The sequence below is a fragment of the Rhinopithecus roxellana genome, chromosome 5 (assembly GCF_007565055.1).
Source record: "Rhinopithecus roxellana isolate Shanxi Qingling chromosome 5, ASM756505v1, whole genome shotgun sequence".
Taxonomy (NCBI): Eukaryota; Metazoa; Chordata; class Mammalia; order Primates; family Cercopithecidae; genus Rhinopithecus; species Rhinopithecus roxellana.
Genome location: NC_044553.1, coordinates 121,017,704 through 121,044,167, shown reverse-complemented (window position 1 = coordinate 121,044,167; position 26,464 = coordinate 121,017,704). Strand labels below are relative to the sequence as shown.

The 26,464-nt window shown below is 42.2% G+C and overlaps 1 protein-coding gene across 1 annotated transcript in view; it reads left to right on the top strand.

Moving 5' to 3' along the window:
• The window catches only part of IQGAP1 (IQ motif containing GTPase activating protein 1), a 117,631-nt gene that overhangs the window by 77,557 nt on the left and 13,610 nt on the right, over window positions 1–26,464 (top strand). Inside the window, exons 16-33 of the mRNA XM_010384797.2 lie at window positions 3,460–3,550; window positions 3,729–3,896; window positions 4,916–5,058; window positions 10,383–10,553; window positions 11,266–11,349; window positions 11,447–11,518; window positions 11,621–11,690; window positions 12,047–12,255; window positions 14,219–14,374; window positions 14,623–14,786; window positions 15,221–15,445; window positions 19,496–19,636; window positions 19,733–19,817; window positions 20,888–21,120; window positions 21,743–21,875; window positions 23,539–23,641; window positions 24,491–24,626; window positions 25,026–25,113. Of these exons, the coding sequence (XP_010383099.2) occupies window positions 3,460–3,550; window positions 3,729–3,896; window positions 4,916–5,058; window positions 10,383–10,553; window positions 11,266–11,349; window positions 11,447–11,518; window positions 11,621–11,690; window positions 12,047–12,255; window positions 14,219–14,374; window positions 14,623–14,786; window positions 15,221–15,445; window positions 19,496–19,636; window positions 19,733–19,817; window positions 20,888–21,120; window positions 21,743–21,875; window positions 23,539–23,641; window positions 24,491–24,626; window positions 25,026–25,113 (2,472 nt within the window). The remainder of the gene's footprint in view (window positions 1–3,459; window positions 3,551–3,728; window positions 3,897–4,915; window positions 5,059–10,382; window positions 10,554–11,265; window positions 11,350–11,446; window positions 11,519–11,620; window positions 11,691–12,046; window positions 12,256–14,218; window positions 14,375–14,622; window positions 14,787–15,220; window positions 15,446–19,495; window positions 19,637–19,732; window positions 19,818–20,887; window positions 21,121–21,742; window positions 21,876–23,538; window positions 23,642–24,490; window positions 24,627–25,025; window positions 25,114–26,464) is intronic.

Below are 26,464 nucleotides of genomic sequence, written 5' to 3'. Positions count from 1 at the left end.
AAGTGTCAGAGTTGTTAGGGAGCTGTACTTTAACATATCTTATATAGCATTTTTACAGCAAATCTGTTTTCTCTCCGTAATATCTAACCTGGGTTTTAACACTCTGCTCAGTGATTTGAGTTAATCTTAGGTGATCTCTTTAAAATAAATTTTACCAGAAGGATTTAGGTTTTGTCATTTTATTAAGTCTAATCGGAGCAGAAAGAACCTGGGATGAGGTAGTATATGCTGTCTCTCTTTCCTTTTTCATTCTGGTGAGGGGCTTTTCTCTATTATGTTTCCCTGAAACACCTGAGACACCCATCCATTCACTTTTTCTTGCCTTTCGTACTATTGCTCTACTGCTTATTTCTTAAGGAGTATGTATGAAAGGTTTTACTTTAATCTGCATGGGGCAAGGAAGAAAGAATTCTGAATGCTCAGAAAGGCTCTGCCTTTCTCTCTGAATGCAAGGGAGGTTGTGGTAAGTCTCACAACTTTGCTTACAGCAGATTCTGCTCAGATATCTGTTGTATGATTATCCCAGAAGTGAACCAAAAATGGCTTGATTCTGTGGAAATGCTTCTGTTTTTATGATGCAAGGATTTTTATACTGCTTCTCTTGGAGACTGGACCATCAGCCCTCTTGCTTATGACTTGTCAATTTAAGTTGTTACAAGCCTGCAGCTGACTCATTGTATTGTCTCACGTTGGAAATATTGCCTAGTATTTCCAGTAGTTATTCTTAGGACTCTAGGGGATTGTGTGTGGTCAGTTTCTATTTTCAGTAATAGAAAGCGGCTAGTGGTAGGAAGGTACTAGGTTCTGCAGCTTTTAAGCGATTTATTTGTTCTTGCATTCTATTTATCTGTTTACTCTCTTCCTATCCCAACACTGTGAGCTTCTTAAAATTGGGACAGTGCCTCTTAGAATTGTAAGGCCAGAACCTACCACAATTAGGTTAAATGATCTTTCTAAAAGACTCCATTTAAGAGAAATCACTGCTTTCAATTTCAGATGCTTTCCCTTGGCCTTATTCTGTCACCTGCACTCTTTATAAATTGCAGGAATTGGCCGGGCGCGGTGGCTCAAGCCTGTAATCCCAGCACTTTGGGAGGCCGAGACGGGCGGATCACGAGGTCAGGAGATCGAGACCATCCTGGCTAACACGGTGAAACCCCGTCTCTACTAAAAAATACAAAAAACTAGCCGGGCGAGGTGGTGGGCGCCTGTAGTCCCAGCTACCCGGGAGGCTGAGGCAGGAGAATGGCGTGAACCCGGGAGGCGGAGCTTGCAGTGAGCTGAGATCCGGCCACTGCACTCCAGCCCCGGCGACAGAGCGAGACTCCGTCTCAAAAAAATAAATAAATAAATAAATAAATAAATTGCAGGAATTGTGGCTGCCTCACCATATGGAATGAAATGTTGTGTCTTTCTCTGATAAAACAGGAGGAAAGCCAAGCCTTCCCTAAGGTTTTGTGACTTCAACTGTTGGGCAGTCAAACGTTTCACTTTGCCTCACAGCTCAGACCCTCATTTGGACACATAGTTATGGTGATTTATTGAGTTCTTTATTCTGCCTCATTCGTGCCTTGGCAAATTATATTCACATCAGGCAATCTAAATGAATTTTTGAGCTGCTGTTTATACCAATTGCTGTTAGCTCAAGCCTCATGAGTATGTTAATTTTGTTGGGTCTGCCCAGATCACCACAAACATGACTCCCACAACCTGGCCACTTTAAAACCTGAAGTGTCTTGTCTTTTCTAGAGAAGAGTGCCCCAGTAATCTGCTGAATTGATGCTTTCTGTAAAGACCTTACAGGCATCTTAACAAAGGACCCCCACTCTTTGAGATCGTTGAAGCTTGCATAACCTCAGTGTGACCACGGAAATCTAACAGGGTTATCAGCAGTGGTTTCTGATTCTGACTCTCACACTGCGAGTAGGTAGAAGTAGAATCCTGTTGTGTTAACTCTCAGTAACAGTAGTGACTCCCTGGGGCTAATCCTTAAGCTACTTCCCCAAATTGGAATATGGCAGCCACATTCTTGAAAATTGGAAGATATGGCTGGGCGTGGTGCTTCACGCCTGTAATCCCAGCACTCTGGGAGGCCGAGACGGGCGGATCACAAGGTCAGGAGATTGAGACCATCCTGGCGGCTAACACAGTGAAACCCTGTCTCTACTAAAAAAAAAAAATACAAAAAATTAGCCGGGTGTGGTGGCGGGTGCATGTAGTCCCAGCTACTCGGGAGTCTGAGGCAGGAGAAGGGCATGAACCCGGGAAGCTGAGCTTGAATGAACAGAAATTGCGCCACCACACTCCGGCCTGGGCCACAGAGCGAGACTCCATCTCAAAAAAAAAAAAATGGAAAATACTAGAGGAAGATATTTCTACTAATCTATTTCTGTTTAAAATGCCGTTCAGAGCAAATGGTCACCAACAAGCTCTTTTAAAAAAGAAAATTGTCTTAACGAATTTAGAAAGAGGAACGTAAGTCACCTCCACTACATCATACATCTTCTCTGTCCGCAATAGTCAACTCAGACTATGTTGTGAGGTTTGTTAGCTGTACTAAGGAAAGTAATCACAACATTCGTTATGTTTCTCTGTGAAAATTTGCTTTTAAGTTCCCAGCAACTGATTTAACATTCAAGTTTTAGGATATCAGCTGGTAAGAAATGTAGACTGCCTGTAGTGACTCCTGGCTTTAAATATGATACTTCAAAGGTTCTGCTTAAAGTAAGACTTGGCAGTCTTAAAAACATTAGTAGTCATAGAGAACATTAACTTCCTCTGAATATTGTTGGCAAAGGAGGCTTTCAAATAAGTACTGCATATTCATATATATATACCCTGGCCCTTGTCACCCTGTTAAAGTCTTTGGACCCCTTCCCAGTCTATCTGGGCCTCTTGCCCCTTCTAGCTGAACTACTCCTCCTGCATCACTTAAATTCATCTTTATATAATCTTCACCTACATGTGAGCCATTTCCCTTATCTTATGACCTTTACCAGTTTGTTCGTTTTTGGAGACAGGGTCTTACTCTGTTGCCCAGGCTGGAGTGCAGTGGTAAGAACACGGCTCACTGCAGCCTAACCTCCTGGGCTCAAGCAATCCTTCTGCCTCAGCCTCCCTAGTAGCTAGGACTATAGGCATGCACCACCATGCCTGGCTAATTTTTTTAGAGAGAGATGGGGTCTCGCTATGTTGCCCAGGCTGGTCTGGAACTCCTGGGCTCAAGCATTCCTCCTGCCTCAGCCCCCCAAAGTGTTGGATTACAAGTGTGAGTCACTGCACCCAATCTTTTACCAGTTTTTTGATGCCTACTTCTTCCATTTGACTAACCCACGTGTCTCATATTTTTTAAGCCTGTTCTTCCATATTGAATTGTGTCTGGGAAGCCCCCCTCATCACATGTATGTTACAGGTACCCCAATTTCATGACTTTAATAATTTGGTTTCAATGACATGTAGGAAATCCAGGATGAGTCAGCTGTGTTATGGTTGGATGAAATTCAAGGTGGAATCTGGCAGTCCAACAAAGACACCCAAGAAGCACGGAAGTGTATGTATCACCTGTTTTATTTCTGTTTTGGTGGAGGCTGGGGGTGACAAGGTGCTCCATACAGCTTGACCAAGATAGGTATGGGGGAACAATTTGCCAGTAGATATAGTTAGGTGAACCAGTATGTGAGTTTAGATACTCTCTAAACTATTCTAGTAACAATTCTTTCCTGGAATAGTTGCTTTAGGAATCTTTGCCATTAATGAGGCGGTAGAAAGTGGTGATGTTGGCAAAACACTGAGTGCCCTTCGTTCCCCTGATGTTGGCTTATATGGAGTCATCCCTGAATGTGGTGAAACTTACCAGAGTGACCTTGCTGAAGCCAAGAAGAAAAAACTGGCAGTAGGTGAGTTCTGGGGTAATACATATGTGCCCTGAAGCTAATCCTTGAGTATACGAGGGGACAGATGTAGAGGAAAGGGATAAGCTATAGGGAAAGATCTTTTAGCGTAGATGTACGGTACTTAGGCTCATTTTAAAGGAGATAAAAATCTCTGTTTTTGAAAATAGCCTCCCCCCCCCCCCCCGCTTTGTGGACAGCTGTGTTAACAAGACCAATTTTCTGAGAATGTGGGAAAGATTAAAATATTTAACTGCTTATCTTTCACAGAGTAGCAGTAGTTCTGATTAAGCCTATAGGCAATTAAAAGTAGTTTGAGTGTAAAAACCAGGAAAAACTTAAGATTTCTTATCACATTTTATGGACTTTTAAAAATCGAAAAACTGGGCCGGGTGCGGTGGCTCACGCCTGTAATCCCAGCAGTTTGGGAGGCCAAGGCGAGTGAATTGCCTGAGATCAGGAGTTCAAGACCAGCTTGGCCAACATGGTAAAACCCTGTCTCTACTAAAAATACAAAAATTAGCTGGGCGTGGTGGCGTGCGCCTGTACTCCCAGCTACCCAGGAGGCTGAGGCAGGAAAATTGCCTAAACCCAGGAGGCAGAGGCTGCAGTGAGCCAAGATCGTGCCACTGCACTCTAGCCTGGGCGACAAAGCAAGACTGTCTCAAAAAATAAATAAATAAATAAATTGAAAAACTGGAGAGGCTGAATGGTTGCAAATTTTTTAAGACAGGCCTTAAACATAGGCTTTGGAATAAACAAAGTTAATCATGGTTAATTCCATAATTGGACATCATAGGTATTTTCTTCTTACAGACATAAATGAGCTAAGTTAGTCATTACAAAGCCATAATTTAATGGGGGCTTAGGATCCCCCCTTTACTCTCACAGATCCAAGGAACAGCTTTTGGAGTGGTCTTCATTTAGACTGTGAGAACTGACTGTAATAATCCTGCAGTTCTGGACGTGTACAGCTGGGGAGTGTGGCTCTGGGTGTCTTCTATCTTTCCTTTATTTTCTGCCAGGAGATAATAACAGCAAGTGGGTGAAGCACTGGGTAAAAGGTGGATATTATTATTACCACAATCTGGAGACTCAGGAAGGAGGATGGGACGAACCCCCAAATTTTGTGCAAAATTCTATGCAGCTTTCACGGGAGGAGATCCAGGTAAGTCACCTTTCTTCACATATGAAGAAGCTGAGAGAAAGTGTTTTCAAGCTGTGATATTAACTAAGAGGAAAAGGGCATGTGGTCAGAAACCCTAGACTAAAACTGAGGTTATGTAATGAGCTGTTTTGGGCTAATATTTTGTAGTAGTTGGGGTAGTGACTAAGGCCTGAATTTGTAAAACATCTGAATTATAGAATTAAGTGATATAAACCATGTGCTAAGAAAAGTTAGATGATCTATAAAAGAAAAATGGAAGGTTGCTGACTCCATTAAATGCAACTTCTTTAATCTTTCCCAGTTTGTATTTTCAGTCTCTTTTCTGACTGTTCACGAATTATATTAGCTACAACCTGCACTTTCAAATAAAGGTAGCATTTTCATAGAGCTTTTAAAGTACTTTTTCATCTTCTATGTCTTTGTGTCTTTGCTTATGCTGTCCAACAGTTTTTTTTTTTTTGTTTTTTTGTTTTGTTTTGTTTTGTTTTTTTGAGACAGAGTCTTACTGTGTCACCTAGGCTAGAGTACAGTGGTGCAGTCTTGGCTCATCGCAACCTCCACCTCCCTAGGTTCAAGCGATTCTCCTGCCTCAGCCTCCCGAGTAGCTGGGATTACAGGCGTGTACCATACCTGGCTAATTTTGTAATTTTAGTAGAGACGAAGTTTTGCCCTGTTGGCCAGGCTGGTCCCGAACTCCTGGCCTCAAGTGATCCACCTGCCTCAGCCTCCCAAAGTACTGGGATTACAGGTGTGAGTGAGTCAGCGCACCCAGCCCATTCAACAGTTATTTGTCAGATACCTCAAATGTAGCAGGTACTCTTCTAAGGAATGGGGATATAGTCATGAACCAAAGTCTCTGCTGTCATGAGATATCTCTCCCCTGCCATCCATATCTGTCAAAATTCTATCCTTCCCTTTGTACTGATTCTTGATACAAAAAAAGAAAAAAATTCAGGCTGGGCGTGGTGGCTCACACCTGTCATCCCAGCACTTTGAGAGGCCAAGGCAAAAAGACTGCTTGAGCCCAGGAGTTCAAGACCAGCCTGGGCAACATGGTGAAACCTCATCTCTACAAAAAATACAAAAATTAGCTGGGCGTAATGGTGTGTGTCTGGGATTCTAACTACTTGGGAGGATGAGGTGGAAGGATCAGTTGAGCCCAGGAGGTCAAGGCTATAATGAGCCATGATCCCGGCACTGTATTCCAGCCTGGGCAACAGAGCAAGACCCTGTCTCAAAAAAATAAAATTTAATTTAAAAATTCAGTCCTCCTTAAAAATTCAGTCCTCCAAACACACGCATCTCTAGTCACCTCCTCTAAGAATCTTTTTAAAATTTCCTTTCCTTACCCCCTTCATCTTCCTTTGAAGCTCTCAAAGAACTTTGTATTCATTTGGAATTTAATGTACTTGGATTCGAATTTTAGTCACATTTGTGCTTGTCTATGCCCCCTAGTAGTTTTTAAGGTGAGCTGCTAAGTTTGCAGTACTTTCTCTAAGTGGGAGTTACATTGTCATTGATGGACTGTTGAGGACTTTTAAGGCTTAACTTGGTGCTGCACTCCTGTCAGTTAAACCAGAGTTGTTTAATGAATGTTAAAGGGGAAGAATATATACTGAGGGAAGATGTTCAGTAAGCTCCTGTAGGTCATGATTAGACACATTACTAATAGACATTCAAGATTCCTAGAGAAAAAGGACAATAAAATATTTTCAAAAGGTCACTGACTTCCCTTTGTCAATATTTCCCAAATCCTGTGTGGAACAAGTCAAAAATACACCTGTGGAAAAAGTGAAATAGTTCCTTTATTCAGGAGTTACCATCAGATGGATGATTTCTACCTTGTGGTTAAAGTTCTCTTTATATGGTGGGTTACAGTGTCTTACCTTTCCAGTGTTTCATTTTCATTGCTAATGATTTCACAGGTGATAAAATTTGAATTCACTGAACTCTGTTCTGGGCATTGAGAAGATAGAAATAGGTATCAGAGAGTCTCTACCTCCCAGTATTTCACAGTGTTGTGAGAACAGCAGACACAAAACCGAGTACTGTAATGTAAGGCAGAGAGAAGTTGTGCTCTAATAATAGCACAATAAGGGAAGTCTTAAGGGAAATTTTAATTTTGTCCTGGAGTAACATAGCATAGATAATATTTTAGCAGCTGAGAAAAAAGAAAAGGCTGTTCTAGACAGAAAGGGAAAGTTAAGGATGAGCTTGCTGAAATTATAAAAAGAAAGTAGGAAAGAAAATAGAAAAGGAAAAAGCACAGAATACTGAAAGGATATGGACCCCTGAGGGAGAGATGAATGGTGTATTACCTGGCACGTGGTAGATGTGGCAGGACAAGAGGCCCAGATTGAAGCTTGAGGGCCTAATGTGCTGTGCTAAGGAATTCAGGGTACAACTTCTAGCAGAGTGATTTTTAACTCTTGTTAGGTCAGGGACACCTTTGAGAATCTTATTAACCTCCACAGAAACACTCATGTTTGAATAGTGTTTTGCATATATGGACCTAAGAATTTAAACGGGAAGGGATGCTACCTCATTTTCAGCATGTGACCTGACCTTTTACCTCCCCTGCCAACAATAGTGGCCATCACATATAGATCCTCCTACTCTGTACTCCCCACTCTCTGTACTTTCAGCTTATTTGGATTTTCACTGATTCCTTCTTCGTTTTCTCTCCAGAGGAAACAGCTATCCTTTCTAAAGCTCATTATTTATCTTACTGCTTGATTTCATCCTCTCCCAGTTCCTTGCAGACCTTATACTTTTCGTGCTCTTCCTCCAGTGTTTGTCAGGATTTAATGTCTGTCTGAATCACCTGGGATCTTGTTAAAATGAAGGCTCTGATTCTAGTGTGAGTTCTGAGAAAATCTACATTTCTGACAAGCTTCCAGGTGATGTTGATGCTGCTGGCCCAAGGACTGTATTTTAAGTAGCAACCTACATACGTAGGCATCTTTATTTCCCACATCTTTGAACAAATAATAATACAAACATTTTTTAAAGCCCATGGAATTTCCCCGATCTGGACTCACCTACATTCATACTCTTGCTAAGGGCCTTGATCTGGCCTCACCTGCATTCATACTCTTGCTAAGGGCCTTGAAAGTTAGTCTACTTGTCACTAATTCACTGTCTGTTACCATCCACTTCTTAGCTCACAGCAGTGTGGTTTCCTGTCCAGCTTTTACTTAGTAAAACTCTTATTTTAGAATTCATCAATAACCTTTTAATTGCCAAATTCAGTTCTGAGCACTCATCGTATTTGACTTGTCAAAAGTCTCTTCCTCAAACCCTTAATTCCTTTAGCTTCTCCCATACAATTCTCTTCTGATTTTCCTACTTCTGAATGTTCCTTCTTAATCTCTCTTGCTACCTTCCTTTCTCTACCTCTGCTTGAATTATATGAAGATTCCATTGGCCCTCTTCTCTTCGTCTACGCATTCTTTGAGTGATCTCTTTCAAGCCTGTGGCTCCAGCCCTTACCCCGTGCTTGTGACTCCTAAATCTGTGCTTCCAGACATTAGCCCTTTTCCCCACCACCAGGTTTTTGCCCTTCCTTTTGCAGTCCAGAAGTCCAGCAGACACCTCAAACACAGTTTAATAGGAAAAAACCAGAGGCTGCAATAGTGTATAAGGTTGTATTTTTATCTCACATGAAATGATTCTGCAGTTCAGCAGTCCAGGGAAAATGTGGCTCCATGGTATCATCTGTCCCAGGATCCTCCGTCTTTGTGCTCTGTCATTCTTAGCATGTGGCTTCCATTCTCGAGGTCACCTTGTTACCTATAGTGACAGCTTGGAGCTTTGACCATCAAGTTAGCAGTCCAAGCAGGAAGTAGGAAGAAGGGGAAGGAAAGCAAAAAAGGTGTGCTGCCAGCTGTCTCTCTCAAGGAGCTTTCTCAAAGGTCTTGCCGTACTACTGCTGCTCACAGCGCATGACCTCTCTCTATCTCATGGAGTTTTTTGTTTTTTGTTTTTTGTTTTGAGACGGAGTTTCGCTCTTGTTGCCCAGGCTGGAGTGCAATGGCGTGATCTCGGCTCACCACAACCTCTGCCTCCCAGGTTCAAGCAATTCTTCTGCGTCACCCTCCCGAGTAGCTGTGATTACAGGCATGCACCACCATGCCCGGCTAATTTTTGTATTTTTAGTAGAGACGGGGTTTCTCCATGTTGACCAGGCTGGTCTCCAACTCCTGACCTCAGGTGATCCACCCACCTCAGCCTCCCAAAGTACTGGGATTACAGGCGTGACCCACCAGGCCTGACCACTCGTGGAGTCTTTTAAGTGCATATAGTGTTGCCCAGAAAAAAAGAAGAAAAAAAAAATCAAGGCTCTGTTACCAAGGAGAAAGGAGAAGGTGGATATTGGAGGATAGGTAACCAGATGTTCCTAACCATTCTTACTCCTGCTGCCCTTGTTCAAGCCCAGGCCATCTCTCACTTGGATCACAATAGCAGCATTGTAATTCACCCCTTGGTTGAAGTCTCACCTCACTCTAATCTGTCAGCTACTTTCCTAACAGTAGTTTTTCTAAAAATAATCTCCACCCTGGACAATATAATGAGGACTCATCTCTTCAAAAAATATTTTTTAAAAAATTAAAATTAGCCAGGTGTGCTGGTACGCTTGTAGCCCCAGCTACTCAGGAGGTGAGCTGGGAGGATTGCTTGAGCCCAGGAATTTGAGGCTGCAGCAAGCTGAGATTGCACCACTGCACTCCAGCCTAGGTGACAGAACAAAACCTTGTCTCTAAAATAAATAATAAACATCTGATTGTTTTATTCCTTTGCTTGACAAAGTTTTCTGGCTCTCCAGTATCTTTAGTAACAGTCCAAACCCTCTAGGCTACTTTTCAAGACCATTTGCAATCTGCCTGGGGAAGCAATTTTCAGTCCTCACCTCTGGTCTCTCCCCCTGAGATGTCCTGCATTGTAACATTCTAGGGGTCCCTTGATATTTGGCACACAGCCCTGTTCGGTACCTGTCACTCTATTCTTGTCTGCAGTGACCCCAGATCAGCCAGCACAGTGCCCAGCCTAGTCAGTGTTGGGTAGATGGATAAGTGAGATGACATATGAAGCAAAAGAAGATTAAGTTTTTGTTTATGATATGTTTTCTAGGTATGAGGAGGTGTGTGAGAACAACTTGGTCCTGAAAAACAGACTTGAGGGATTTATTCATATCACGTAGCTAATGATACAGTATAGATTTAGGAAGCAGGAGTGTTAGCTTGTGTGCTGTGGATGATACTTTGAGAAAACCTGCATCCGTTCTTGCCTGTAACTGTCTTTGAATGTAACCACTGCTTTTTCAGAGTTCTATCTCTGGGGTGACTGCTGCATATAACCGAGAACAGCTGTGGCTGGCTAACGAAGGCCTGATCACCAGGCTGCAGGCTCGCTGCCGTGGATACTTAGTTCGACAGGAATTCCGATCCAGGATGAATTTCCTGAAGAAACAAATCCCTGCCATCACCTGCATTCAGGTATTTCAGAACCTATCACACAGACAGCAAGCGGGCATCTAGAGCAGGGGTAATAAACGGTCAGCTGTCATGACCATTGACTGTCTGAGTGTGATTTTTGAGTTCTGGACTCTTAGTCTTCTCTTTTCTTTGACAGGTACCTCCTCTTTACTACCATATAACCGTAGTGTGCCTACAGGTGTTTAATGGTGGCACAGTGGCAGTTCTTGGGTACCTGTTCCTCTCTTCTGCTAAGACTATACCTTTCTGTAAGATTTGAACCTTGAGGAAAACAACTGTGGTTTTGCTTCAATGATAAGGCAGAACAATGTCCTAGAAAGAATTCTGAGTTAGGAATGATGGTTGCACTGCTACCAGACAGTGGTGAATCTCCAAGTTTGTGTCCCCATCTGTAAAAGGGGAATACCCCGTTGTATCTTATCTTCCTCACCTGATTTGTTGGAAGAAGCCAGTAAATGAATCTGTATGGCTGCACTATAAAAGGTGTGCAGGGCTGTGCTGACGTTGGGGAAGTAGAATGTAGCCATCGTGTTCTTCCAGTGGAGGGATGGCCCATGCCCTTGTTCCCCTGTCACTGTTGGAAGTGGTCCTTCCTAAAACTTCATCATGAAATTGTACTTGGATCATATATCAAGATGAAAGATATTTTTTTTTTTAACTTCCATTGATGCTTGGGAAGTAATATGTCCTCTGTAACATTTGATTGTTTCAGTCGCAGTGGAGAGGATACAAGCAGAAGAAGGCATATCAAGATCGGTTAGCTTACTTGCGTTCCCACAAAGACGAAGTTGTAAAGGTATGGTAGCCTGAGCAGGGTTTCTCCATGAGGGGTGCAGGTATAACATGTGTTGAGATGAAGGACTCTTCTAATTTTCAGGATCCCTTTTCCATAGATTCAGTCCCTGGCAAGGATGCACCAGGCTAGAAAGCGCTATCGAGATCGCCTGCAGTACTTCCGGGACCATGTAAGCACCCTTGGATCATACAGGCCATTAGGAGCTGCTTTGCCATATTTTTGGTAGACAGATGAACAGAGGAATTTCTTCTTCTTCTTTTTTGTTCTTTAGATAAATGACATTATCAAAATCCAGGCTTTTATTCGGGCAAACAAAGCTCGGGATGACTACAAGACTCTCAGTGAGTAACTGGCTCCACGTGAAGAGTTGAGGCAGTGGCTGGGAGCCACCAAGTTCAGGGTGTTCTCCACAGACCTCTTTTACTGTCCTGAAGGCAAGGCTTGGGGGAGAGGGTGTGACCTGTGACATAAGCCCCTTTGCTAACATGTGGCTAGGTATCTTGTTGGCTTGTTGCATTAACCTTTATCATAACATAGCAATAGCCTGACACAGAAGACTGCACCTGATAATTGTCTTAGCACATCTCAAAATTAAATGTGTGTGAATAGAACTACTTTTTCAAGACAGTGCTATTTCCTGAGACATAGTACTTTTTCTGGTAACTCCATTCTTTGTCTGATGCATACTTTCTGTCAGTCAATGCTGAGGATCCTCCTATGATTGTGGTCCGAAAATTTGTCCACCTGCTGGACCAAAGTGACCAGGATTTTCAGGAGGAGCTTGACCTTATGAAGATGCGGGAAGAGGTTATCACCCTCATTCGTTCTAACCAGCAGTTGGAGAATGACCTCAATCTCATGGATATCAAAATTGGACTGCTAGTGAAAAATAAGATTACATTGCAGGTATGGCCCAGTGCCAGTGGGGTCTTGGAACACTTCATCCTGCTTTGTAACCCTAGCGTTCACCTTTCTGACTGGTGGGGAGGGTGGAGGCTGACCTTCTTCTCAGCTACTGCCATGAGCCCTTTTTTTTTTTTTTTTTTTTTTTTTTTTTTGACCAAGTCTCACTCTGTTGCCCAGGTTGTACTGCGATGTGGTCTCAGCTCACTGCAACCTCTGCCTCCCAGGTTCAAGCAATTCTCCTCCCTCAGCCTCCTAAGTAGGTGGGATTACAGGCATGTGACACTACACCTGGCTAATGTTTTTTGTTTTTTGCTTTTTGGCTTTTTTTTTTTTTTTTTTGAGACTGAGTTTCCCTCTTGTCGCTCAGGCTGGAGTGCAGTGGTGTGATCTCGGCTCACTGCAACCTCTGCCTCACAGGTTCAGCGATTCTCCTACCTCAGCCTCCCAAGTAACTGGGATTACAGGTGCATGCCACTACACCCTGCTAATTTTTGTATTTTTAGTGGAGGCAGTGTTTTGCCATGTTGGCCAGGCTGGTCTTGAAGTCCTGACCTCGGGTGATCCACCTGCCTCAGCTTCCCAAAGTGCTGGAATTACAGGTGTGAGCCACGGCACCCAGCTTTTTTGCATTTTTAGTAGAGACGAGGGTTTCACCATGTTGGCCAGGCTGGTCTCGAACTCCTGGCCTCAAGTGACTGATCCACCCACCTTGGCGTCCCAAAGTGCTGTGATTACAGGCGTGAGCCGCTGTGCCTGGCCATCATAAGCTTTTTAAAAAGTTGTATAAGACAGGTCAGGCATGATGGCTCACACCTATAATCCCAGCAGTTTGGGAGGCCGAGGAGGGCGGATCACTTGAAGCCAGGAGTTTGAGACCAGCCAGGCCAACATGGTGAAACCCTGTCTCTACTAACAATACAAAAAATTAGCTGGACATGGTAGTAACATGCTTGTAATTTCAGCTACTCAGGAGGCTGAGGTGGAAGAATCACTTGAACCTGGGAGGCAGAGGTTGCAGTGAGCCAAGATTGCACCACTGCACTCCAGACTGGGTGACAGAGTGAAACTCTGTCTCAAAAAAAAAAAAAAAAATTATTTGAGACATGAAACAATTTAATAGACAAAATTTAGATAGAGAAAAGAAGATAAATGTCTTCCCCTAAGTTCACCTACCCCAGTCATTTTGTATCTTCCGTTCTTACTTCGTATTAAAGGATAAGACTATTTCGCTATGATAAGTAGTCATAATTTTATTTTATTTTATTTTTTGAAACAAAGTTTCCCTCTGTACCCCAGGCTGGAGTGCAGTGGCATGATCATGACTCACTGCAACCTCGACCTCCTAGGCTCAAGTGATTCTCCCACTTGAGCCTCTCAAGTAGCTAGGACAACAGGTGCACGCCACCACGCCTGGCAAATTATATTTTTATAAGAGATAGGGTCTCTCTGTGTTGTCCAGGCTGGTCTCAAAACTCCTGGGCTCAAGTGATCCCCCTGCCTCAGCCTCCCAAAGGGCTGGGATTACAGGTGTGAGCCACTGCACCCAGCCATAAGTATTATTTTTAACAGTAGCATAATAGATTTTTAGAAGGTAATACTATAATTTACCTCTTTTTCCCCTAGTATTTGGCATGTAGGTTGTTTTCCAAGCATTTATTGTAAATAACATTGCAATTATTGTTTCAGTATATATGTAGTTATTATTTTTATAATAGATTGCTAGAAGTTGGTTTCCCAATTCAGTGGACATTCTTATGGCTCAGGTTCTTTGTTGGAACATGGGAATGGATTTGATTGGTTTACTGAAAACAGGATAAAGTGTAGTGATTTTAAAATACTCGGTGGGAATCTGCCAGTGCAGTAGACCTTCATGTGAGTTTGCATGTGCTACAAAACCTTTCCTCAATGCCCAGAGGTTCATCTTTGAAGGCTTTCTGATCTATGTATTGATTTTTGTTTATAGGATGTGGTTTCCCACAGTAAAAAACTTACCAAAAAAAATAAGGAACAGTTGTCTGATATGATGATGATAAATAAACAGAAGGGAGGTCTCAAGGCTTTGAGCAAGGAGAAGAGAGAGAAGTTGGAAGCTTACCAGCACCTGTTTTATTTATTGCAAGTAAGTGGCTCCTGGAGTCAGTGTTATAAAAATTTAGTGAATTTGTTTTTCCACAAGAAAGCCTTACCCATTGATCTCTCTGGAAATACTTTTGAATTTCACTGAGGGGTGAGTGACGGGCACTGTAATACGTTAATTTGTTAATTTTTTTCTCATATATATTCTAGTCCTTCAATTTTAAATAATTGAATATACCTTGTCAGCCTTTATATTACCTACAAATGACTTATCCCTTGGTTCTATTTCAGACCAATCCCACCTATCTGGCCAAGCTAATTTTTCAGATGCCCCAGAACAAGTCCACCAAGTTCATGGACTCTGTAATCTTCACACTCTACAACTACGCATCCAACCAGCGAGAGGAGTACCTGCTCCTGCGGCTTTTTAAGACAGCACTTCAAGAGGAAATCAAGTATGAACAGATTTCTTAAGGGCATAGGCCCCTTCCCACTAACACAGGGGCTCCCAGTTTGAGATTCATGCCTTCCTGATCTTTTCTTGATCTCAATTAATTTATGAAAAATGCTTACTCTAAAGAAGCATCTAATTTTTAAATAACTGATATAAAATCTTGCTGCTTCTAGGGAAGGGATAAGTTAATTTTAGGAACATTCTGTATTAAGGTATAATTTCAAAAAGTGATCTGAACAGGAAGATTTCACATTTTTATCTAGTAGCGGACCTAATCATGACCATGATTGAGTGTGCAGCTGCAAGAACGTTCTGTGGGTGCCGGGGAGTGTTTCAAGAGAAACTGTTTCAGGGAGATAGGATCTTTAAGCAGGAAGGATCTTTTAAGTTGATGGATTCTGTGACAAGTTTAAATTTTTATCTGATGTTTTATAGGTCGAAGGTAGATCAGATTCAAGAGATTGTCACAGGAAATCCTACAGTTATTAAAATGGTTGTAAGTTTCAACCGTGGAGCCCGTGGCCAGAATGCCCTGAGACAGATCTTGGCCCCAGTCGTGAAGGAAATTATGGATGACAAATCTCTCAACATCAAAACTGACCCTGTGGATATTTACAAATCTTGGGTTAATCAGATGGAGTCTCAGACAGGAGAGGCAAGGTATGTAAACCATAGTAACACTTTTCTTTCATGTTGTTATTTTCTTTACTTATTTTTTCCCCTCTCTTTATTTATAAACTAATATTAGTTCAAATAATTTTTCTTTTCTTTCTTTTTTTTTTTTTTTTTGAGACAGAGTTTCCCTCTTGTCACCCAGGCTGGAGTGCAGTGGCACAATCTCGGCTCACTGCAGCCTCCACCTCCGGTGTCTAAGCAATTCTCATGCCCCAGCCTCCCAAGTAACTGGGATTACAGTCGCGCGCTACCACCCCTGTCTCCTTTTTGTATTTTTAGTAGAGAAAGGGTTTCGCTATGTTGGCCAGACTGGTCTCGAACTTCTGATCTCAAGCAGTCTATCTGCCTCGGCCTCCCAAAGTGCTGGGATTACAGCCGTGAGCCACCACACCCAGCCTGAAATAGTTTTTCTTTAGAAAACTGTGCTTTATAAGTTGTTGACCTGGTAATAAACTCACTTATTTAGCAAATATTTATTGAGTACTTACTGTGTGCCAGGCATTGTGTTAGAGATGTGTACAGTAATACAATAATGAGTGAAATAGACATGCTCCCTGCCCTCTCTTCATAGTTCAATGGGTGGAAGAGACACCAACCAGGTACATAAAAATAAAAGCATAATTAAACATTGAAGAAAATTTTGTGAAGTTGTATGTAGGGTTCTGTAATGGAGACTTTATAAGAGGGAGCTAACATAAGGTGGTTAGGGAAAGCCTATCCCAGAAAATAAAATTTCATTTAGCTGAGGTCCAAAGGCTAAGATGAACCCAGCCTTACTAAGAGCTAGGTGCAGAGTGTTCATGTCTGAACACTCTAAGGTGGAGGGTGTAGGACTTAAAAGGACCTGGCATAACTAGGGATGCAGTTGAATGAGAAGGTTCATATAGATTGGGTGAGATCACTGTGTTTCAATAAAGGAAAAAGAAAATGGTGTGGGGTGAGCTGCCCTGAAATATCGAGAGTTGGGCTAATTAACATATTACAGGAGATAACTGAGCTAGAGCCATAGCATAACCACCAACATTAATTGATCTAAAGCAAAAGTGTGCCAATCAAATATGGGTAATGCTGGGGAAAGGGAGTTCAGAATGCCAAAATGTTTCTGGTTTTATTCATCTTGGGTGAGGACCCAAATGGGTGGGAAATGGAGGTGTGAGCAGCGTGGTCTGTTGTGGTTTCTTCTTGTTGTTGTGGAGTAAGGTTAGATCCTGCATGAAGCTCTCTGGGCATAGGTGGGGTAGCAGCTCTCCACACCATTGCTATTCAAAGTATGGTTTGCACATCAGTAATGGAAAATCATCTGTGCACACTTTTTAGTTCAACTGATACTTTTTTTTCATAGCAAGATTTTCTTAATGAAGGAAGCAACGTATTGATTTATATTCTGACTCATTCTCTTTATCTTGTCTTTGATCAGTTTGTAGACTGGCACTGGTCCACACTTTGAATAACACTATTCTACATCATTCTACTTTCCATTTACCTGGATGCCAGGCAAACAGGGAGGTATACCCTGGGTGGAGAACAGAACATTCTGCTGACTCCTTGAAAGGGCTTATCTTGCCAGGCGTGGTGGCTCACGCCTGTAATCCCAACACTTTGGGAGGCTGAGGCAGGAGGATTGCTTGAGCTCAGGAGTTTGAGACCAGCCTGGGCAACATAGGAATACCTTGTCCCTACTTTAAAAAAAAAAAAAATTAGCTGGGCATGGTTGTGCACACCTGTAGTTCGAGCTATTCCAAAGGCTGAGGCAGGAGGATCAGTTGAGCATGGGAGGTTGAGGCTGCAGTGTGCCTTGATGGCACCACTGCACTCCATCCTAGGTTGACAAAAAAAAAAAGAAAAAGAAAGGGCTTATCCTTATTAGGAATCATTTGGCATCTGATTGGTTCTCAGTACCATGTAGGTCTGTTATCAGGACTCAGATCATTGCAAAAGTCTTTTTAACTTTTTTGCCTGCATACCTGAGGCCTGCACATCCAGGAATGTGGTCAGCCAAGTGCAATACTTGTCTGGGAAGTTTTGCCTGCAACCCAGGGCATTCCTTGCTGATAGCCCCATATACACTGGCTCAGGGCTTCTCAGTTATTTCCTCTGAAGGTCCATGAGTCAGTCATTTTTAGATCCAAAGCCTGCTGGACATTTCAGGATTGGTTTTCTTGTGGGTACCTATGAGAAACTGGTCTCATTTTGCCTTTCATAAAATGGAAATTGAGCCAGGCATAGTGGCATGCACCGGTAGTCCCAGTTGCTCAGGAGGCCAAGACAGGAAGATTGCTTGAGCCCAGGAGTTTGAGTGCTGCCTGGGCGACATAGACCCCATATCTTAAAAAAAAGGAAATTGATTTGAACTCTTTTTAAGATACCAGTGACTATGAGGTGTGGTGATGTGGTGGGGATCTGTCCTGCAGGTAAGCGTCACAGGTCCCTTAGCTTTCTTCTTTTACTTCAGCCACAATACACGTAGCAAACTGGAATCTTGTCACCTCTTGGGAATGTTCTTTCCTAAAATCTCAGAAAGTTAATATTCTGTTCTATGACCAATGTTTTTTAGCATATTGATTCCCTTGCTGGTTACTACTTTTGAAAATCATATAAATAATAAAATATATAATATTATTTATTGTAAGTTCCATGTATTTATTTATTTCTCATAGAATGTTTCTGTTGATTTTTGCAGAATTCTTGTATTCATAGCCTACCTATTTTAATTTAGCCATGCTGTGACAAATGAAGAAGGGTATTCCTATCTACTTGTATTTTTCTTTTGTTGTTGTTGAGAGACGGAGTCTCGCTTTGTTGCTCAGGCTGGAGTGCAATGGTGTGATCTTGGCTCACCGCAACCTCTGCCTCCCGGGTTCAAGTGATTCTCCTGCCTCAGCCTCCCGAGTAGCTGGGATTACAGGCATGCGCCTCTATGCCCGGTTAATTTTTATATTTATAGTAGAGATGGGGTTTCTCCATGTTGGTCAGGTCAAACTCCTGACCTCAGGTGATCCACCCACCTCCACCTCCCAAAGTGTTGGGATCACAGGCGTGAGCCACCACACCTGGCCTCTACTTGTATTTTCTAAGGCTGCCATAACACATCACCACCTCAAATTTGGTGGCTTTAAACGACCAAAATTCATTGTCTCACAAAATCTGAAACTATTATCATGAAGTCGAGGTGCTGGAAGAGCCACACTCCCTGCAGAGGCTCTAGTGGAAACTCTGTTTCTTGACTTACAGCTTGTGGTGACTGTTGACATCCCTCAACTTGTGGCTCTGTGGTTCCAGCCTCTGCCTTTGTGGTCGCATTGCCTTCTCTTCCCCTTCTGTGTGTACCAAAGCTCTCTCTGCTTCTTCTTTTTTTTTTTTTTTTTGAGACAAGTTCTTGCTCAACCAATCCTCCCACCTCAACCTTCCTAGTAGCTGGGAATGCTAGCGTGTGCTGCTGTTTCTGGCGTAGCGCTCCTATCTTTGAAGACCTCCCTCTGGTTTCTAGCAAAGCCCAGATTTCGTATACAGAGTCTCGTATACAGAGTCTGCCATGGCCTGCTCCCTGTCTATTTTTCCGTTCTCATTTCTCCTGTCTCCCCTTCCTTCCTAGAAGACTTTTCCTCTCCCGTTTTCTTGAGTTCAAGCATCCCTTCCTTTTGGAAGCCTTCCTTACTTTTTCCATTCTGAGTTGAAGCCCTTTCCCTATGGTCCTGTAGCACTTTTGGTGAACTGATTTACAGCAGAATGGGTTTATAATCATTTGTTTGTGTGTCACTCCCACCAGACTATAAAAGACTCAAGAGAAGGTATCATGTCGTGTATAACTTTTATTCCCAAGTGCCTATTATTGTACCTGGCACACAATTCAGGCACCTGATTCACAGTTAAAAACCTGAGTTCAGATTCTAGCCTTATCACTTACCAGCCCTGTGAGCATGAGCTTAAGCTATCTAGTATTTCTGGGTCTTTCAGTTTATGAAAGATAAGACACTTGCTTCAGGCTGTTCCTGGCTGTTAGTCTAACATAGTTGGGTATAATTTCTGTCTTCCCAGCAAACTGCCCTATGATGTGACCCCTGAGCAGGCGCTAGCTCATGAAGAAGTGAAGACACGGCTAGACAGCTCCATCAGGAACATGCGGGCTGTGACAGACAAGTTTCTCTCGGCCATTGTCAGCTCTGTGGACAAAATCCCGTGAGTGCCATCAGTTGTCATGACCCCCAGTAGAGCCCAGCAGTAAGTGCCTTTCTGCTCCTTGGCCCTTCTCACTAAGTTTTGTCCATCCTGCAGTTACGGGATGCGCTTCATTGCCAAAGTGCTAAAGGACTCGTTGCATGAGAAGTTCCCTGATGCTGGTGAGGATGAGCTGCTGAAGGTAAGAATCTCATAGCCGGCAGACTCCTGCCCTTTGAGGACAAAGCTATAAAAGCAGGACTGACCGTAGATCGTTACTAACTGCCTAAGTGTAGGTTCTGGCAGTAGCTTACCATTGATTGTGAGCTTTTGAAAACAATTGTAATTGGTAAATGATACCTCTGTTAGGATGAAACACTTCCTATAGTTTGGCGCACAAACATCAAACAAGTAGAAAGATGGATTTTTCCTGTTTTCAGATGAGTTTCTTTGAGTCCTATCTTTTCGCTGTAGTATTGTTCCCTCTGCTGGTGACCTGGCAAATAGTAGCAAGCACAATTATTTCTGCTAAGGCTGTTGCTGATAACTCTTTCTTACTCAGCTGTGCTCTTCTCTTCTCTTTTTTTTTAATCTGAATGCTTTTTTCTTCTCTCTCCTAGTTCTGTGCTTTCCTACAGTGAGGCCTCGATTCTAGACTTTCTGTTCAGGTGAATTAATTTTATTTCTTCTGAATGAAACTCTAGGGGGAATGCTGTGACTGTCCCTGAATTCTTCTGTGGAAGTGTTAAGTGAATTTAATTTCAGAGGCATGGACTTGCCCTTTGGAGTCTGCAGCATGAGAATGTTGGGAAGTGGGGTTACTCTATGCTGATTGGGTCATGTTAAGGAATTTAGCTATGTTTGTTAGCTTTTTATAAGGAAAACCCATCTACATGAAAGTACAAAGTGCATGTGGGTGACACCAGCCTTATTTGCTACCATGATATGTGAACAAAAGATGTCCTGAAATAATAACAGACTTTAAGTGTGTCATTTTTACCTTCTGAATCTGCTCTTTCATTAACTACTGGCAGTAGTTTTCAGTTCTGTTCTCATTGTTTTCCTGTATTGAACAAAGGGATATTTCATTTAGTTCCAGGCCATGAGAAAGAGTGTGTATATATATGTGCATGCGTGCATGTGTGTATGTATTTTTTATTTATTTTTTACTCATAGGACTGCATTTTCTGCTTTTCTTTGCTAGCAAAGTCATTTGTGGCTTACTTGGTGGTATGTCTTTTAATACTCATCTTTCTGTTTCATCTGTTCCAGATTATTGGTAACTTGCTTTATTATCGATACATGAATCCAGCCATTGTTGCTCCTGATGCCTTTGACATCATTGACCTCTCGGCAGGAGGCCAGCTTACCACAGACCAACGCCGAAATCTGGGCTCCATTGCAAAAATGCTTCAGCATGCTGCTTCTAATAAGATGTTTCTGGGAGATAATGCCCACTTAAGCATCATTAATGAATATCTTTCCCAGTCCTACCAGAAATTCAGGTAAGGGGAAAGGCACAAGTGCTTAAGAGAGTCTGTGGATGTATTTTTATCATTGAGGGGAAAGATAAGATTAAAAACCACCCCTCGCTTTCCCTGACTGCCATATTGTAGAAGACATGTTTGATGTGCCCGGGACTCCAGAAGATGATCCATTTACTTTGAAGAGAATTTTCATATGAAATACATAATAGTTAACACTTATGAAATAGATAGTAGTTAACATAAAAATAATGATGATTATGCATTTAGTACGTTACCTTGTAATCAGAGAATTGGAGAATGCTTTTAATTTTTGTAAATTAACATCTAGTTTTGAATGCTTCAGAGCACGGTCTTAGAGATAGAATTGGTTTTCCTAATGGTGCCTGAGAACTGTTTTAAATCGTGGTGCACTGGTTCTTAAGGGTAAAACTAAAACTACAAACCAGGTGGAGAAAGAAGTTATTAGAGCCAGTATCCCAAGGTTGTCAAGCACAGCAAATACACAGCACTTTCTCTTGAAGTAACTGTATTGACTGGCTTCTGTTTGCACTCATTGTGTGAGAGGTTTGTGAAATGTCCTCTTGCCAACTTCTCATGTGTATGTCCCTTTTTGGGGGGCTGCCTCCTGTGCTTATTTCAGACGGTTTTTCCAAACTGCTTGTGATGTCCCAGAGCTTCAGGATAAATTTAATGTGGATGAGTACTCTGATTTAGTAACCCTCACCAAACCAGTAATCTACATTTCCATTGGTGAAATCATCAACACCCACACTGTAAGTATTTTTCTTTAATTACTTAATTTCATTGTCCTTAATTATTATCCCTGGCTGCTGGTTATCGTCTCTGGTAGCCAGGTGTCTCACCTTCCTGTGATCTAACTGACAGTGCATCTCCTTGATGTCTCTTTTTTTGCTTGTTATTCTTTTTTATTTATTTATTTAGAGATGGAGTCTCTCTCTGTCGCCCAGGCTGGAGTGCAGTGGTGCGATCTCGGCTCACTGCAAGCTCCACCTCCTGGGTTCTCGCCATTCTCCTGCCTCAGCCTCCTGAGTAGCTGGGACTACAGGCGCCCACCACCATGCCTGGCTAATTTTTTGTATTTTTAGTAGAGACGGGCTTTCACTGTGTTAGCCAGCATGGTGTCGATATCCTGACCTCATGATCCACCCACCTCGGCCTCCCAAAGTGCTGGGATTACAGGCTTGAGCCACCACACCCGGCCTTTTGCTTCTTATTCTTAACAATATCTACTGCTAGGTTTCTAAAAGGTCTTCCCAGGCTATCTGCATCAGAATCCTATGGGCTGGTAGTTAAAAATGAAGTTTCCTGGACACCCCCCAGGCCTACTGAATCAGAATCCCACTAAATTGATCTAGTACCTTGATAAAATAGTGCTTTTACTCTTCTTTCTTTTTACCCTAGCCCTCTGTGTTATTTTTCTAACATGATCTAGAATACTAGCTTCTTTCTCTGTGTAGCCTTGGAGTGGATTTTTCCCTTGGAAGCTGGAGTTCCATGTTTCTTCAGATTTTTCAAATCATTTTTTCCCCTCTGGGGACATGGACATGTAAAACAGGAACAAGGACATATGTGAAAATGTAAATGAAATTTCAGGTTACTGTCATTTCTGAGGGCATCACTGGGGATAATGGCACCTTGAAGGCTTTATTGAGTGCTCCTACAATAATTATAACATTGATTTGGTATACTTTTCTCTGAATTACATCATGTCATGCACTGGAAACATTAAGTAAAAGTCTGCATGTGACTTACTTGAACTGGTAGTAGGTACATTGATGACTTTGGGTATTGAACTTTGAGTTTCGGTGTTTTGTGTTTTTTGTTTGTTTTGTTTTGTTTTTTTGAGATGGAGTCTTGCTCTGTCATTCAGGCTGGAGTGCAGTGGCGCAATCTCGGCTCACTGCAACCTCCACCTACCAAGTTCAAGCCATTCGCCTGCCTCAGCCTCCCTAGTAGCTGGGATTACAGGTGCGCACCACCATGCCCGGCTAATTTTTGTATTTTTAGTAGAGACAGGGTGTCATCATGTTGTCCAGGCTGGTCTTGAACTCCTGACCTCGGGTGATCCACCCACCTTGGCTTCCCAAAATGCTGAAATTACAGACATGAGCCACCATGCCCAGCCACAGTGTTCTTTCTTACACAGGGCACATTTGAATCCTGTATGGCCATGAGATTAAGAGAGTACCAGTATTTCCTCTTCTTACATCATAACAAGTCATTCAACAGAGCCCAGTGCGGTGCTTTATATATCATGTTGTTTATTTGGGTTAGTTTGCTGAGGATTTGCTTGTTGTTTCTTTGAATATAGGAACTTTGTTGGAACCTCTTTGTGCAGATTATTGTTAGGCGTTCTAGGGAGGGATGGGCTGGAGAGTTGAATGTATAAATGGAGTTGATCATTGGTGTTTGCAGCTCCTGTTGGATCACCAGGATGCCATTGCTCCGGAGCACAATGATCCAATCCACGAGCTGCTGGACGACCTCGGCGAGGTGCCCACCATCGAGTCCCTGATAGGTAAAGTTCTAACTTTTGCCTGGAAGGTCAAAGGGGAACGTGACAGAAAAGTGTAATTGTCACTTCCTCTGTTTTTTGCACTATACCAAACTCTGGATATACATTGAGAAATAAAATAGATGTGATCCTGATAGTTTCATAAGAGACAAAACAAAAACAACAACAACAACAAAAAAGTCCAGATGTGATCACTATCTATAAGGAACTGGAGACAGAGGAAGAGATCATTTTAAATGCAGATACATACTGCCAGCGTGTGTTTAAAAAAAAAAAAAATTGCAGATACACAAATAATTACATAACTATAAATTAAAAGTTCTCTAAAGGAAATAATTTTTTTCTTTGTTATGAGACAGGGTCTCCCTTTTGCCCAGGCTGCAGTACAGTGGTGCAGTCATAGCTCACTGCAGCCTTAAATTCCTAGGCTCGAGTGATCCTCCTGAGTTTTTGTTTTTTTGTTTTTTGTTTTAATAGAGATGGGGTCTCACTATGTTGCCCAGGCTGGTCTCGAACTCCTGGCCTCAAGCCATCCTCCTCCTTTAGCCTTTCAAAGTGCTGGGATTGCAGGCCTGAGCCACTGCACCCAGCCAGAAAGAATGCTTTGAGAGAGAATTGTGAAATTGTAATGTTGAAATAATTTCTTAAACATTTATGAAGTTATTATGGATCCTTTGCCTTTATAATTTGGCATAACATTTTATTTCTCAGTAAAAGTTGTTCTCGTCACATTGTACATGTTAGGTGATTCAAGTATTATCTTAGACTTGCATCATCTTTTATTTGTATTATTTCCCCCCAATATCTCCTCTCTTTATTACGCTAACTCTTTCCACCCTCCCAAAACTTCAGGGGAAAGCTCTGGCAATTTAAATGACCCAAATAAGGAGGCACTGGCTAAGACAGAAGTGTCTCTCACCCTGACCAACAAGTTTGATGTGCCTGGAGATGAGAATGCAGAAATGGATGCTCGAACCATCTTACTGAAGTGAGTATCAAAAGTAGGAAGAATGAAATGAATGTAATCCAAAGATTTCTTGACCTTTGGAGAGGAACCTACTGGGTCATACCTGAAATGACCATCCTGACCTCTCATACTTTTCATAATCCCAGTCACCAATCACCTCGCATATTGTACTTGGCACAGGATTTTTCTGCCTTATTTTGCTAATATGCTACAATGAAATGTAAATCTTGGAAATCCTAACCCTTGTACCTACTTATGGTATGGTTGGGTAAATAAGCCTAGTGCCTTGAGTACTGTGTGCTGGCAGCTGCTGCTTGGGACTTCTGTGAGGTACGGTTTGTGCTGCTGCTGCTGCTTCGGTCCATTTGAGAGGAACTAGAACACTGGTAATATTTAAATGCTTCCCCCATCTTGTTTCAGTACAAAACGTTTAATTGTGGATGTCATACGGTTCCAGCCAGGAGAGACCTTGACTGAAATCCTAGAAACACCAGCCACCAGTGAACAGGTAAAATTTAGGGTCTAATATACTCCTTTGTTTGGTAGATAAGCTCTCCTGATAGGTGCATGTCAGATAAAGGAGGGGAGATGCAAATAAGAGTTGGTAACCTAGGGGTGAGAGTGAATGTAACTGGGGGGCAGTGATAGTTACAGCTCATCTGAGAAAGTTTTTGGTTCCATTGTGTCCATCCAGTATATCCGTTCCTTGGTATCCACAGGGGTTACTTTCCAGCACCCATTCCTCCCACCCCCAGCCAATACCAAAATCCATAGATGTTCAAGTCCCTTGTATAAAATGGTGCAGTATTTGGCTGGGCGCGGTGGCTCACACCTGTAATCCCAGCACTTTGGGAGGCCGCAGCGGGCAAATCACAAGGTCAGGAGATCGAGACCATCCTGGCTAACACGTGAAACCCCATCTCTACTAAAAATACAAAAAATTAGCCGGGCGTGGTGGCAGATGCCTGTAGTCCCCCCTACTCAGGAGGCTGAGGCAGGAGAATGGCATGAACCTGGGAGGTGGGGCTTGCAGTGAGCCGAGATCATGCCACTGCACTGCAGCCTGGGCAACAGAGTGAGACTCCGTCTCAAAAATACTAATACTAATACTAATAATTAATTAATTAATTAATTAAATGGTATAGTATTTGCATATACTTACACACATTCTCCCATATACTTTAAATCCTCTCTAGACTACTTATAATACCTACTACAATATAAATGCTATGTAAATAGTTGTTACTGTATTTTTAAAATTTGTACTTTTTTTATTGTTGTATTTTTTTTTTCAAATAGTTTCAGGGTTGGTTGAAACCATTAATGTGTAGGGTTCACTGCAATTTATTGAATATTATATATTTGGAATTCTGTTACATGCCGTGGTAGATAGAAGAAAAGTACAGAATATGGCTCCTAAACTCAGTGAACTCATGATCTTGTTGGGGAAATGTGACATGTATTCCTGAAACAGCGATGAAACCATTCAAAATTAACTATGATACTGACTAAAAAATAATAGAAGTTTCAGGAAAGAGGCCGGTGAAGCAATGCATTAGGAAGGCTTCCTAAAACAAGTGGAACTGGAGCCAGACGTATAAAGGTGGATAGGATTTGGGTGTGCATGTAAGACAAGAGAGGGCATTCGATGCAGGAGAGCGATGTGAACAAAGGTACAAAGGAGGGAAGAGCATGATGCGACCAGACTTCATGTCTAGAATGGAGCTGTGGGTGGAGGTGACTAGTAAGAAATAAAACATGAGACCAAATTATTTAGAACTCACAAACTAGACTGGGAATTTGGCACTGCAGAGATAAGGAATAAAGAGCCTCTATAAGGTTCAAGACCATTTAATGTT